Source organism: Podarcis pityusensis (genome assembly GCF_964106645.2).
Source record: "Podarcis pityusensis genome assembly, chromosome: 17".
NCBI lineage: Eukaryota > Metazoa > Chordata > Lepidosauria > Squamata > Lacertidae > Podarcis > Podarcis pityusensis.
The window spans coordinates 8,195,538-8,210,194 of NC_138042.1; the positions used below are offsets into that span (position 1 = coordinate 8,195,538).

At 46.2% G+C, this 14,657-nt stretch overlaps 1 protein-coding gene across 1 annotated transcript in view; it reads right to left on the reverse strand.

The window, feature by feature from the left end:
• Positions 1-283: 283 nt before the first annotated feature.
• C3 (complement C3) overlaps positions 284-14,657 on the reverse strand; it is a 55,145-nt gene continuing 40,771 nt past the window's right edge. Inside the window, exons 33-40 of the mRNA XM_080988026.1 lie at positions 14,164-14,251; positions 12,794-12,883; positions 11,734-11,839; positions 10,002-10,091; positions 7,171-7,257; positions 5,606-5,689; positions 3,074-3,209; positions 284-580 (exon numbers count right to left, since the gene is read on the reverse strand). Coding sequence (XP_080844152.1) covers positions 439-580; positions 3,074-3,209; positions 5,606-5,689; positions 7,171-7,257; positions 10,002-10,091; positions 11,734-11,839; positions 12,794-12,883; positions 14,164-14,251 — 823 coding nt within the window. The 3' untranslated portion in view covers positions 284-438. The remainder of the gene's footprint in view (positions 581-3,073; positions 3,210-5,605; positions 5,690-7,170; positions 7,258-10,001; positions 10,092-11,733; positions 11,840-12,793; positions 12,884-14,163; positions 14,252-14,657) is intronic.

Below are 14,657 nucleotides of genomic sequence, written 5' to 3' on the forward strand. Positions count from 1 at the left end.
ATCTAGAGTCAGTATCTTTATGTCATGCTTATGGACGTATCCTGTATATTTGTATTGTTAAAACGTATCTCTCAGTTTGATTGTTTTCATTTTTGATTACCCATGGGTTTTAGCAAATAACGTTTGACTGATAGATGGACTGATTCCCCTGTGCTAAATTTTAGCCTCCTCTTCCCCTGCCCTCTGTAAAGGGTCACTCGCACTGATGGCACTATAGAAACAAACACCGCAACAGCCTTAACAACCTGAGGTTTGAATGAAAATAATTAACTTGACCCAGCAGTAAGAAATCGGTTCTTTATTTTCAATATAAACAATTTGAAGAGGAACTTGGAGAGCAAAAAGAATAGGCAGCAGAACTTCAGGAGGGAAGGTGTCTTTGAAGTTCTGACTCAAACCCATCTCACGGGAATCATTCGCTGCCGCCGATGCCTGCCATTAGACCTGGCAGCCCAAAATGATCAGTGAGTTGGAAAACTCAGTGAAGTCATTGCACAAGTCCTGGAATTCTTCATCCTGGCATTCGTCCTCATTTGGCCATCTCTCGATCCAGGTGTCCTTGCTAATGAGGTAGTTGACCCTGGAAAGGGGAGAAGGAAAGCTCTGAATCTTTGCTCCACAGGAAAACCGGCTGGCCTAAGTGCTGCATGTGAATCTAGAGACATCGTAGATCAGCAGATAAAGGTAAAGGGACCCCTGAACATTAGGTCCAGTCGTGGCCGACTCTGGGGTTGCGGCGTTCATCTCGCTTTATTGGCCGAGGGAGCCGGCGTACAGCTTTGGCTCATGTGGCCAGCATGACTAAGCCGCTTCTGGTGAAACAGAGCAGCGCACGGAAACGCTGTTTACTTTCCCGCCGGAGTGGTACCTATTTATCTACTTGCACTTTGATGTGCTTTTGAACTGCTAGGTTGGCAGAAGCTCACCCCGTCGTGGGGATTCGAACCGCCAACCTTCCTAGGCTTTGTGGTTTAACCCACAGCGCCACCCGCTTCTCTAGATCAGCAGGTAGAGGCGGAGAAATAGGAAGGGTCTGCCTGCCCATGAAGGGCTTACCTGGGTCATGCAGCTTCAGCTTCCAGGAAGATCTCACAAGAGCCCCACAAGATTACAAGGAGGCCTCCAGAGGCCTTGCACGACCTTCCCGAGACCCCAGTAAGCAAGGAGCTCTCGACGTGATCTTGAGGGACTCTCACAAGATCTCACTGGAACCCAGAAGTTGCAGCAGCTGCTTCTCCTCGCTGCCCCTTATATTCTGCTGTCTGAAGCGGCTGCCTCGGTCTGCCTCGTGGATGGGCCGGCCCTGTCAGCAGGCATGCTCAATGGCCTTAACACTTCTTGCGATCTTACAAAGGTACAACACAAAAGGAAAAAAGGCCCCTCTCATGGAATCATAGCCAAGATGGGCCTTGTTAGTCATGGGGACCAAATTTCAGGCTTGTTTTAACTAAGGCAACTGTAGCTTCCAACCAATAAACACTTCCATTTCCATTAGAGGCCTGAAACCCAGGAATAGTCTCCAAGAAGATGCAGGTTGACAGAGGAAATTTTAGAATACAAACAGCTTTACGCTTGAATTTTGTATATGCAGTGGTGCTACATTGGTGCATCCCAAAGCAAACGTGAAGTGGCAGGTGCATGTTCTTACAGTGTACAGTACATATATCCAGAGAAACCTGCAACAGTCGATCAAGTCTACCTGGTATGTAATGTTAAGGTAGGAACAACTATTTGCAATTCACACTTCATGCTTTTGCTGTGGGAGCAAAGGTGTAAATAATAATTTAGGAGATAGGGATAAGGTAAAAGGTAAAGGTAAAGAACCCCTGGACGAATTTGACTATGGGGTGCAACTCTCATCTCTGCTTTCAGAGACAGCTTTCTGGGTCATGTGGCCAGCATGACTAAACTGCTTCTGGCGCAACGGAACAGCGTGACAAAAACCAGAGCACACGGAAATGCCATTTACCTTCCTGCCGCAGTGGTTCCTATTTATCTACTTGCACTGGGATGCTTTCAAACCGCTAGGTTGGCAGGAGCTGGGACAGAGCGACGGGAGCTCACCCCGTCGCAGGGATTCGTACCGCCAACCTTCTGATTGGCAAGCCTAAGAGGCTCAGTGGTTTAGACCACAGCACCACCCACGTCCTTACTAGGAGATAAGGATATGGGACCTGAGGCCCCTGGGAGAAGACACAACTCCTGAGCTTCATATAAGTTCTGCAATGCGGGAGCACATGGGTGAAAGCTTTCTGTATTTCCAGATATCTAGTGAGAGAGTGTGGAAGCGACCATGATGAGGATGTGAAATCAAGTCTGGTACAGTGGTGCCCCGCAAGACGAATGCCTCGCAAGACGGAAAACCCGCTAGACGAAAGGGTTTTCCGTTTTGGAGGTGCTTCGCAAAACGAATTTCCTATGGGCTTGCTTCGCAAGACGAAAATGTCTTGCGAGTTCCTGCGGGGTTTTTTTCCTCCCCCCCCCTTTTTCCCAAGCCGCTAAGCCGCTTATCAGCTGATCCGCTAAGCCGCTAAGGCGCTTAACAGCTGATCGCTAAGCCGCTTATCAGCTGATCCGCCAAGCCGCTTAACAGCTGATCCGTTAAGCCACTAAGCCGCTTATCAGCTGATCCGCTAAGCCGCTAAGCCGCTTATCAGCTGATCCGCTAAGCCCGCTAAGCCGCTAATAGCGCTAAGCCGCTAAACCGCTAATGGGCTTGCTTCGCAAGACAAAAAAACCGCAAGACGAAGAGACTCGCGGAACGGATTCTTTTCGTCTTGCGAGGCACCACTGTATATATAAAGGGTTCTTAGCAGCAGCATGGTTAATGTGACTTTAACAATCCCATCTATGTACCAAGAAAATGTCAGTTGTGATCACAAAAAGTTCTCTATGGAAGTGGCCCCCCCAAAAAACTTTTTCTTCTTTTTTCTTGCTTGTTTCATTGGCTGATTGCTGTTTTTAAAAGCTGCAGCGTAACTGTTACTGAATCTTCAGTTCTTCGGCACTCTGTGGACCTGATGGTGGAGAAGCAGGCTATGGATATAATGAATAAATGAAATGAAATACATACTCAGTTTTGGTTTGCCACATGTCAGTGCTGAGACCCCAGATCAGATACTCATTGTTCACCCCCAGATGCAGAGATTCCTGGCATCTCTTGTGGCTGATAAACTTGCGGGGCTTGACTTGTGGATTTGCATCACTCCCTAGAGGAACCAGACAGAACATGGAGAAATATTTGAATCAGGTCCATGAGCAGAATTTGGATCCAATACACATTTAAAGATGAATGCATCAAATCTGCATTATTATTATTATTATTATTATTATTTATACCCCGCTCATCTGGCTAGGTTTCTCCAGCCACTCTGGGTGGCTTCCAGCAGAATATAAAAACATAATAAAACGTCAAACGTTAAAAGCTTCCCAATGAAGTTAAAAACTTCAGATGTCTTCCAAAAATTGTGTAGTTCTTAATCTCCTTGACATCTGATGGGAGGGTGTTTCACAGAGACGGTGCTATCACTGAGAAGGCCCTCTGCCTTGTTCCCTGTGAGGGAACTGCCAGAAGACCCTCAGAGATGGACCTCAGCGTCCGGGCTTATTGATGGCGGTGGAGACACTTCTACTCAGTAGGTCATTAGCATTACTATTCTCATATGCAAAGGATCAAGGCTCAAGGAGTGGCTTGTCTAAGGGGCCTCCCATATGTCCTTTTAATTTTGGGTTCATGATTAGTCAGAAACAATATGCAAACCACTATCCTTTAGATTCTCACATATCTGGCTTTGGGGGCAAGATCCACTGGAATCTCGATCAGCATAAAATCCCTGATGCTGGCTTAGCCAAAATACGCTGATGTAACTTGCTATTGTTGGCTCAAGTGGGGCTCGGTCAGCTGAGCTGAAGCTGACTGAGCTGACACAGGTGTAAGTCCAAAAAGGGGGCCTTCTGCAGGTCTGCCAAAGGTGGGACCAGAGAGGCTGGATCTCAAGTCTGTTCAGCTCAGCCATGTGACCTGGCAACCTGGTGCAGAATACAGTGGTACCTCGGGTTACAGACGCTTCAGGTTACAGACTCTGCTAACCCAGAAATAGTACCTCGGGTTAAGAACTTTGCTTCAGGATGAGAACAGATATCGCACGGCAGTGGGAGGCCCCATTAGCTAAAGTGGTACCTCAGGTTAAGAACAGTTTCAGGTTAAGAACGGACCTCCAGAACGAATTAAGTTCTTAACCCAAGGTACCACTGTACTATTTTAAAGTTTAAAGTTTTCCCTGTGCTGGGCTTAGGCAGAGCAACTTCAACATCCTCCCCGCTGAACAGAATTTGGATCTGGTGTAACTTTACTCCAGCTTAACTTATAATAGCTTGCTTTATACTAGTTTCTTATGCATAGAATTTCTCCCTTAATCCTTTCTTAAATTATCAGGGAAGAAAATATATGACAGTCTTTAAGTTGCACTAGTGGTGTTACACTGGTCACAGTAAATGTTGCATGTAAAACACATTTCAGCTAATAGCTCACCACATTTTCTTAATGCTGAGAACTTCAAAGACGGGAATAAAATTAAACACGCCTACTTTTCTTTTCATTTGTTGAGGAGGGAAAAAGGGTGTGTGTTTTTGTAACTAATGTAACATGCTTAAGCAATGTAAGTTTTCCCAACCTAAGCGCCTCTAATTTTGTTCCTAAAATTTATTGTCATTTCACGAAATGAAAAAAAACAAAAGCATCAGAACAATAAAGGGTCATTAATCTGTTCTCTAATCTGTCACTTGTAGAGCAAAGTGTTTAAAAATAAAAATATTTTTTTAAAGAAATCATTTATGGAACAGCAGAGAAGAGTAAATCTAGTCCCCTACTTTCCTCTTTGAAACAGAGGACCAGTGTTATTGGCAATGCCAATGATCTGATCTGAGCTACATATGCCTAGGTTTATTTTCTGGATTGGACCTCTTTGCATCCTCAGCCTTTCATCCAGTAAGAGACAAACAGAAACACATTTCCATCAACATTTGCTCCTAGGTGAATCAAGCTGAGCATTACTAAAAAGTGTGGTATTCATTTAATATAAAGAATAGTTGTTAGTAAGTTAGGCCCATGGTTTTCAGAGTTTCTAGCTATCAAAAACCCTTTCCTCGTGGTTTGCATGATGCAGAACACGTACATTCTGAAACAACCTCTGGTGGGAAGAAAAGACAAGCAGTGATGGGGAAGTGGGCACAGTTCAGTGGTAGAGCACTTGCTTTGAATGCAGAAGATGCCTAGTCCAATCTAGGTAGATGTAGGAGAGACACCCCTTTCTTCCCCCCCGCCCCCCCCGCCTGAAACCCTGCAGAGCTGTTGCCAGTCAGTGTAGACAATATTGAACTAGATGGGCCAATGGTCTCAATGGCTACTAAAAGTTTCCTTTGTTCCTAGTGCTGGGCATGGCATCTTTCAGGGAAGCTTCTGAGGAGACCCAGGGTTGCCTGTCAGACTGACTGAAAATCAATGGCCTAGAGACTTAATGTGAGATTTTTAATCAATACTTATTTGAAGTAAATGTTGCTACTTTTGGATCCACAGCAAGTTTCCCTTCAGGGTGCAAATTCTTACCTGATTTAATGATTTCCAGAACTTCCATGATATAATTGTTATAATCGCCTTCCTCTTCTATTAGAATCAGCTTGGTCTTGTACACTTAAAAACGAAGACAGAGAAAGATTTTAATTAAGATGGCTGCATGTTTTCCTCATATATGCCTTAACATAGCTAGTGAACTTGCATGATTCTGCATAATTTGTATGATTCCCCACCAAAAAAACCCTTAACTCCAATTAATAATATTTATTTATTTATTTATTTATTTATTCTATCCCGCTCATCTGGCTGGGATTCCCAAACCACTCTGGGCGGCTCCCAGCAGAATATTAAAAACACGATAAAACATCCAACATTAAAAAATTCCCTAAACAGGTCTGCCTTCAGATGTCTTCTAAAAGTCAGATAGTTGTTTATTTCCTTGACATCTGATGGGAGAGCGTTCCACAGGGCGGACGCCACCACCGAGAAGGCCTCCTGCCTGGTTCCCTGTAACCTCACTTCTTGCAGGGAGGGAAACCCCAGAAGGCCCTCAGAGCTGGACCTCAGTGTCCAGGCTGAACAATGGGGGTGGAGATGCTTCTTCAGGTATACTGGGCTGAGGCCACTTAGGGATTTAAAGGTCAGCACCAACACTATGAATTGTGCTCAGATACATACTGGGATAATCTGATAATCACTGATGCTAAAGACACTACATTTTGGCACCAGTAAATCCAGAGCCTCCTCAAATATCCAGGTCCAGTTCTTGTTGTTGTTTAGTCATTTAGTTGTGTCCGACTCTTCGTGACCCCATGGACCAGAGCACGCCAGGCACTCCTGTCTTCCACTGCCTCCTGCAGTTTGGTCAGACTCATGTTTGTAGCTTCGAGAACACTGTCCAACCATCTCGTCCTCTGTCATCCCCTTCTCCTTGTGCCCTCCATCTTTCCCAACATCAGGGTCTTTTCCAGGGAGTCTTCTCTTCTCATGAGACTTGCCCCTCAGTTCCCTCTACAGCACGTGCAAAAACCATCTTCTTGACTACTCTCTCTACTCTGACTACATTGCCTACTCTGAAGTAATCCCACTGAGTTCAGTAGGTTTTACTCCCAGGTAAGTGGGTACAGATTTGAAGGAGAAATTCTTGAATTTAATCTTCTCCCTTTGCTGCCCAACTCTCTATACATGGCTACACAGAAGTAATCCCTATTGAGTTCACCAAGACTAAGACTCTTACAAGTGGGTATAGGATTTGAATTTCCTTATAGTCTTTAAAAATCTTAAATAAATAATAGGATATGATGCAATCATAATTTCAGCACCCTTAAAGCCCACATGCTTCAATAAGAAAAACAGGTATGCTTTTAATTCTTCAACTGAAACCTGTGAGGACTTTGAAGCAGAAGGGGCTGACCTCCAGACCTCCTGAACTACAACTCCCATCGTTCCTGAACACTGGCCATACAGGCTCATGGGAGTGATAGCTCAGCCACTTCCTTAGCCACATCACTGCACAATGTCCAGGGTTGACCAGATGCAGCTGCTATTAACATCAAAGCACAGCCATTGCCTCATCTAGCACAGCAAACTTTAGTTACCGTAATCCACTCCTGGCTTGCAGGCTTCTGCAATTCGTAGCTGCAGATCCACAGGTTTCGTTGCCGTGTTGTAAATGGTGCAAGTTTCTTTGGGAGAAAGGCAGAGAGAGAAAATGAATGAAGAGATGGAAGATCTCCCTAGAAGTCCCTGATTGTTTCTGGGAGTATTATTAAACCGATGTGATAATTGCAGCTGCCGGGTTTTCAAATTAGGGCTGAGCTCCAGCAGCAGCCCTAGCAATTATTCACCATTGCCATAATCTTTGCATAGTCATGAGTCTACCCCAGGAGGTTTTAAGACACTGCAGAGAGAATTCAGTGAGGAGACATCACCTCTTCGATTGCAAATGGTGGCTCTGCTCACCTACCCACCAACCCTGTTTCCAGTGCCACGAATGCAGGTTTACATATAAGCGAAACAAGCTATAGCTTAGGGCCCCACTTCTTGGGCGCCCCAAAAAATATAAGATAAAAACCAAATAAAACAAAACCTACATACAGCAACAGTGTTTTATGTTGTGTAGGCTCCTATGATGTAAGTAATGGGCCCCCAATCATTTTAAGTTAGAGCTTAATAATTATTTCACTATTAATATACTTCTTCTTAATTGTATTTCAGCTCAACAATTGCTTTGATAAAATATGTTCTTTGTTTTGTGCAAATGGCTTTAGATACCTATTAGCTCCATAAATGACCATATAGCATATATTCAACACAAAAAGCAGCGACAATTTGTTGTTGACAAAGGACAGCTGGACATATAAAGGGCCCCATTACCTTCAGTAGCTTAGGGCCACATCAAACCTAAATCTGGCCCTGAGTCCAAACCTAAACCCCACCTCACCCACCTCTCACTGCAGTGGCAGACTTCGGGCTCCCAAATTTCAGCAGAGCCCTGTGCACCGCTAAAATCTGGAACCCCCTGCTTGCCGTACCCTGTTCTATAGCATTGTTTTGGCGCCCCCTGCAGTGCGGCGTACGGTGCAACCACAATGGTCACCTCACTCTAAAACCGCCTCTGCTCACCCAAACATCCCTTCATGGCTCATCCCACCTTCTCCTCTCGTAGCTTGCCCCAAACTGCCCCTTCCTTCCACAGCCCAGTCCAAGCGTCTCCCTCGTCCGTCACAGCTCATCCTACCTTTTGAAGGTGGGCATGCGCTTCTTAGAGCGGTTTTCTGAAACACCAGCCCTCCCCCGTCAAACCTTGCCGCAGTTGCATTTTACAGGCCGCGGCAGGTGTTTCTCGCCTGAGTCACCAGCCACCCATGCTTCCCACTCGCCTGTCTGCCATCTTGCTGGAGTTGGAGCAGCTGCCTGTTCTCATCCACTCAAACTGCACCCTGATAACAGCCCTACAATTTTATGTATATATATAACTGTGAGGCTAGTGACGTCTTTGCCTGTTAAAAAGAATTTTCAGCTTTGAAAAATCCCTCTTTTACATTTATCAAACAAAAGTTTAAAATGGAACTATTTGACACCTTCTTGACACTGAAATAAAATTGTTGGGAGGGTTGTCATATTTTAGGAGATGGTATGTAGAGACTTGAAGTTAATTATAACTTCAAGAAAAAAAGGATATATTCAATATTATTGTGGCATTTGACTGTATTTTAGATTATTTTTATTGTGCATTACCCGTTAGTATTATAAATATACTATACACTGAAATATATATTTGGTAAATGTAAAAGAAAGGAACCTGCCGCTCCCTCGAGCTGAAAAATTTGCTATTTTTCATCAGATAATATAAAGTGCTAGAGCTCAAACCAAGTCCAAACCAATCAGTAGTGATTTTGCCAAATCTTGTAAAGACCAGGTTCTTTTAATAGCAACCCCATCCCTCGCTATGCCGCCTTAGATAATAGATACACCCTAGATTACTGTATTTTTCGCACCATAGGACGCACCGGACAATAGGACGCACTTTGTTTTAGAGGGGGGAGAACAAGAGAAAAAAAATCTCCCCCTCTCTGCCCAGCGCCCCTTCAGCGAAGTGGCAGGAGGCGCTGCGCAGAGAGGGGGAGAACTTTCCCCCTCTTGTTTTCCCGCTCTAAAACAAGGTGCCGTTTAAGGTGCGTTCAGGCGGCTACCTTGGAAGCCTGGAGAGCGAGAGGGGTCGGTGTGCACTGACCCCTCTCGCTCTCCAGGCTTCAGGTTCCTTTCGACCTGCTCTTTGGGGCTGGCGGGGGAAGCCCACCTCCAGCCCCAAAGAGCAGTTCAGGGAGCAGCGGAAAGGCGCAGTGGAGAGGCTCCTGCCATAGCCGTGCGTCACCTCTCCAGCCGGGAGAGGGTCGCTGGGCTATGGCTTCTTTAGCCCCGCGCGCGCTCTCCCGGCTGGAGAGGTGACGCACGGCTATGGCAGGAGCCTCAATAGCCGCCCGTCACCTCTCCAGCCGGGAGAGGGTCACGGGGGGGGCTGCTTTAGCCCCGCGCGCGCTCTCCCGGCTGGAGAGGTGACGGGCGGCTATGGCAGGAGCTTCTATAGCCGCCCGTCACCTCTCCAGCAGCCCCGCGCGCGCTCTCCCGGCTGGAGAGGTGACGGGCGGCTATGGCAAGAGCCTCAATAGCCGTGCGTCACCTCTCCAGCCGGGAGAGGGTCGCGGGGCTATGGCGTCTTCGCTCCATAGGACGCACACACATTTTCCCTTCATTTTTGAAGGGAAAAAAGTGCGTCCTATAGAGCGAAAAATACGGTAATTCCTGTGATTCAGAAACCACAAATGTCGACAGGACCTTTGTTTCCATGCTGACCAACCCTCCCCGCATCCCCAGAGCTGTGTTTGCGTGACTGGAATCAGTATCTCTGCTTCGCGCCCTGCCTTACCTTCAGCACACCGGCAAACATCGCCATGGCATATCTTATCGAGGAGGCCACTCCCTTTGGAGGGATGGTAGAACTTGGTGCATTGCTCATCTGAAAGGAGGAATGAAAAGAGAGGTCCTTACTTCCACACTGACATGCCTGTGTGCCTCACCAATTTGATTTCCTGGTGGGGGGTTGATTCCATAAGATAAGCCTTAGGAAATGCACAGAGCAAGAGAGGGGGACCCGTTTCTCCCAAGCGGAATATTAGTGATACATCACCCTGACTTAATGCAGGGAAACCCATGAAGAAGGTTTCTTTAAATGGTCACATGGAAAGGAGAGAGTAGTACCCCAGCATTCTCTTCAAGTTCTGTACTCTATTCTTCAGGTAACGGTCTGAGGCTGGAAGTGTATTTTGCTGCACAAATTGACCTATGCACAAATGGTCATGCTCCTCAGTACAGACAGTGCTGCCGCAAAGGACCCCGGAGTTCCTGTGCTTAAGCATGGCTACGGAACCGCAGATATAATTCAGAAGTCACTTGAGAAATGTGGTTTATTGTTCTTTCTGACAACTGCATTACAGGGGAGACTGTGGGCAAATATTTTCAGCAGATGTCGATCTGAGTTTGGTGGAGCCACCAGTGTTTGGTTAAAAGGGCTTGGCAGCCCAGGTCGAACCTGTCAGTGGCCAGCTCACCCTCCCTGGCACTATAACACCGAAAGAGACCTTAAAGAGAGAGCAGGTATCCCATCAAGCAGGTGAGCTCTTTGGCGTGGCAAAATACCTTTGGATGGGCCCATCCTGCCCAAGAAGCCACCAAAAACTCCACTCTTGCATGCTGCAGCAAAGCTGATTAGGACAATTACTCACGTTTCTATAGTATTCTGTCTTTCCTGTTTGCCCACACACCCTGGGTGGGTTAGTGCTAGAGGAGGAAACCAGGAGCCAAGCCACCCTGGTTTTGTTCACTGCCCTTGGAAGGAAATTACTGCATTTTTCAGTCTATAAGACGCCTCCATGTATAAGACGCCCCCTATTTTGGGGGACTCAGATTTAAGAAAATGGCCTCAGCATTATCAGCATATAAGACACCCCTAGTTTTTGACATGATTTATGAGGGGGAAAACCTAGTCTTATACACAGAAAAATACGGTATACATTGGTACCTCTGGTTACGTACTTAATTCATTCTGGAGGTCCGTTCTTAACTTGAAACCGTTCTTAACGTGAGGTACCACTTTAACTAATGGGGCCTCCCGCTGCTGCCGCGCCGCCACCGTGCAATTTCTGTTCTCATCCTAAGGTAAAATTCTTAACCCGAGAGACTACTTCCAGGTTAGCAGAGTCTGTAACCCGAAGTGTTTGTAACATGAGGTACCACTGTATCTGGCTGCTTAGAGCAGGGATGTCTTAGGGCTGGATGTTGCTGAGCTGCGCTACTTGTGGGTCTCTGCTCTCATGTCATTACCTTTTGATGTTTTTATGTGATATATTGCTCAATTCTGCATTCATAAAATGGGGCCAAAAAGACTTTCAGAAAAGTTATGTGCATGCTATTTGGTCAATACACCTATCTGGCTGGGTCCACGGGGAGAGCTGTATGTAATGTTAAGAGAATCCAGCTTGTATTTTATGTCCTCAAGTTCACCAGAGCCCAAAGTCCCAGTTTTACACAAAGCTGTGGGGATCAGGCCCTAAGATGCACAACTGAGGGCAGCTTTCAACTTATGCTGACGTTGCCATTACCTAGATTATAATAGCTGTACACCTTGACAGATCCAGGCTGAATGAGACCAGCTTCAAAATACTTGTAAGCTTTAAATTGAAAACATTCATCTTCTTCATGAGAAACCTAGGATGGGAAGAGAAAAGAAAGAACAAGTCTTTGGGTGCCAGTCTTCCACCAGAGAAGAAAATCCATACAAGCTCCATACGTTCATGATTTCTAAACCCTAAGACTGTGCACCTAAACTGAACCTGAAAGTGCTCCTATAATTTTAAGAGTTGTGTGTATAAAAGAAAAAAAACTACCAACTGTAGCTTCCTCCTACACTACACAGCTCTAAGATAGAATTTCACTATGTGGCTTTTCCTAAGTCCTAGGTAAAGATAAAGGGACCCCTGACCGTTAGGTCCAGTCACGGACGACTCTGACGTTGCGGCGCTCATCTCGCTTTATTGGCTGAGGGAGCCAGCATACAGCTTCCAGGTCATGTGGCCAGAATGACTAAGCCGCTTCTGGCGAACCAGAGAAGCACATGGAAACACGGTCTACCTTCCCGCCGGAGCGGTACCTATTTATCTACTTGCACTTTGACGTGCTTTTGAACTGCTAGGTTGGCAGGAGCAGGGACCGAGCAACGGGAGCTCACCCTGTCGTGGGGATTCAAACCGCCGACCTTCCAATCAGCAAGCCCTAGGTTCAGTGGTTTAGACCACAGTGCCACCTGTGTCTAAGTCCTAAGCTATTCTTAAAAGATACACAACGGCCTTTACTTTGGGCTGGGAAGACCTGTGTTTAAGGCCTGCCTGAACCAGGAAGCTTATTAGGCACCCTGAAGCAAATAATTTACCTCATGATTCAAAATACAGAATGATAACAGCTTCTCAAATTACACGGGGACTAGTGTGTATGCCCATGAAGATAAAATGCTTCTTCTGCCAGCTCAAGAAAATAAAAAAAAATCCTGTAAAATGTATACGCATAACCCACCCTCTAACTCACAGGTGCACACCAGTGCTAGTCTAGCTACAGTTACATTTAGTTATGCCAGTTATTCCCAGAACCTCTCCAGCAAGTATTTACCTTGTCCAGATAGATGATGAGGTTCCCTTTTGCAGACATGGCGTCGTTGATGTCAAACTTGGAGATGTATCTGTCGACTCCCTCAGAAAGCTGAACACAGAATGAGAACAATTGACATCATTGGCACCAAGGGTTGAAGTTAACCCAAGCATGCAACCCCTCAGGGGTAGAGCATTTCATCTAGAGGAAATGTGGAGGCTCAATATACCGTAATTTTCTGTCTATTAGACGCCCCCATATAGAAGAGAAGAAGAAGAAGAGTTTGGATTTGATATCCCGCCTTTCACTCCCCTTCAGGAGTCTCAAAGCGGCTAACATTCTCCTTTCCCTTCCTCCCCCACAACAAACACTCTGTGAGGTGAGTGGGGCTGAGAGACTTCAGAGAAGTGTAACTGGCCCAAGGTCACCCAGCAGCTGCATGTGGAAGAGCGGAGACGCGAACCCGGTTCCCCAGATTAGGAGACTACCGCTCTTAACCACTACACCACTATATAAGACTCCCCCCTATTTTGGGGGACTCAGTTTTAAGAAAATGAGGGGAGACGGCCCAAAGTTGTTGAGCCTCTCCCCCCACGCAGCTGCAGGCGGGAAACACTCCCTAGATCATTTCCTGTGCACAACCACATCAAGGGACGTTGCGCTCCAGCCAGCCGGTTGGGTGAAGGGCACCTTCCCCCATGCTGTGGCGCGTGGGAAACGATCCAGGGAGTGCTTCCCATGCGCAGCGGCATCGGGGGAAGCTGCGCACCGCCAGCCAGTGCCCCCAGATGCTCCCCGCACACAGCAGCATCTCCCCCCCCCCATGCCACTATCCGTGTATTGGAACAACCCCAGTATTTTGACATTTTTGTGTCAAAAAAACTCATCCAGTACACGGAAAAATATGGTATGTATCTGAGGGATTTCAAGAGAGGTAGGATGAATTTTCATACGGTTAGAGAAATTTCTTAGGGAAATTCCACAGAATCCTCAGTCATTTCTCCCAAGGCAGGAGGAATGTTGAAATTCCTGCATGGAACAGACTCCCAGGAGAGGTGGTGGACTCTCCTTCCTTGGGGGTTTTTAAGCAGAGCTTGGATGGCCACCTGTCATGGATGCTCTAGCTGAGATTCCTGCATTGTAGGGGGTTGGACTAGATGACCCTTGAATTGCCTCCAGCTCTATAATTCTATGATCCTCTGTTGCACCCAGTCTAGTAAGCTGCTGCCTCATAGCAGGAGAACTGGTGGCACATTTATGACAAACCCTAATCCATTCTTCCAGTGGATCTAATTCCAAGTTTTTTTGCTGACCGCAGTGAATTTTCTAGTGCAATATTCTCAAAGAACAACTGAAGCAGTCATCTCCAGCGCCAAGGAAAGCTCACCTACCCTCTTAAGATCTCCAGTGTCAGGTGAAAAGCCAGTAAGCATGGAGACATCAATGATTGACATTGCAGCATCAGCCTTTCCAAGATACCTAGAATGAGACCAGGGAAAATGACGCCAGAATGGATTTCATTGCCATTAACAATAGCATTAAAATCAGAATTAACAATAACAATTTAAAACAATACGTCAACCAGCTTGCTAAAGTCGATTGCAATTGCAGAACAGGCAGCAGAAGTGAAAATATAGCATCACTGTCCACTTCATCGGGACAAAAAGGTGTGCCTCTCCCTCCCATCTAAATGAAAATAATGCAAAGGCAAGGTGTGCCTGGCAAGGCCATTCTGTGGGCCACTGTATGTGAACCTCACTCCACCAAGCAGGCCTTCTCTGCAGATCTTAACAAACAGGCAGGCTGGCGTGGGAAGAGGTGTTCTTTCTGTTATTTGGGGGGAAAGTCATTGAACACTTCGTGTTTGTGCTCTTTTTTTCCTTTA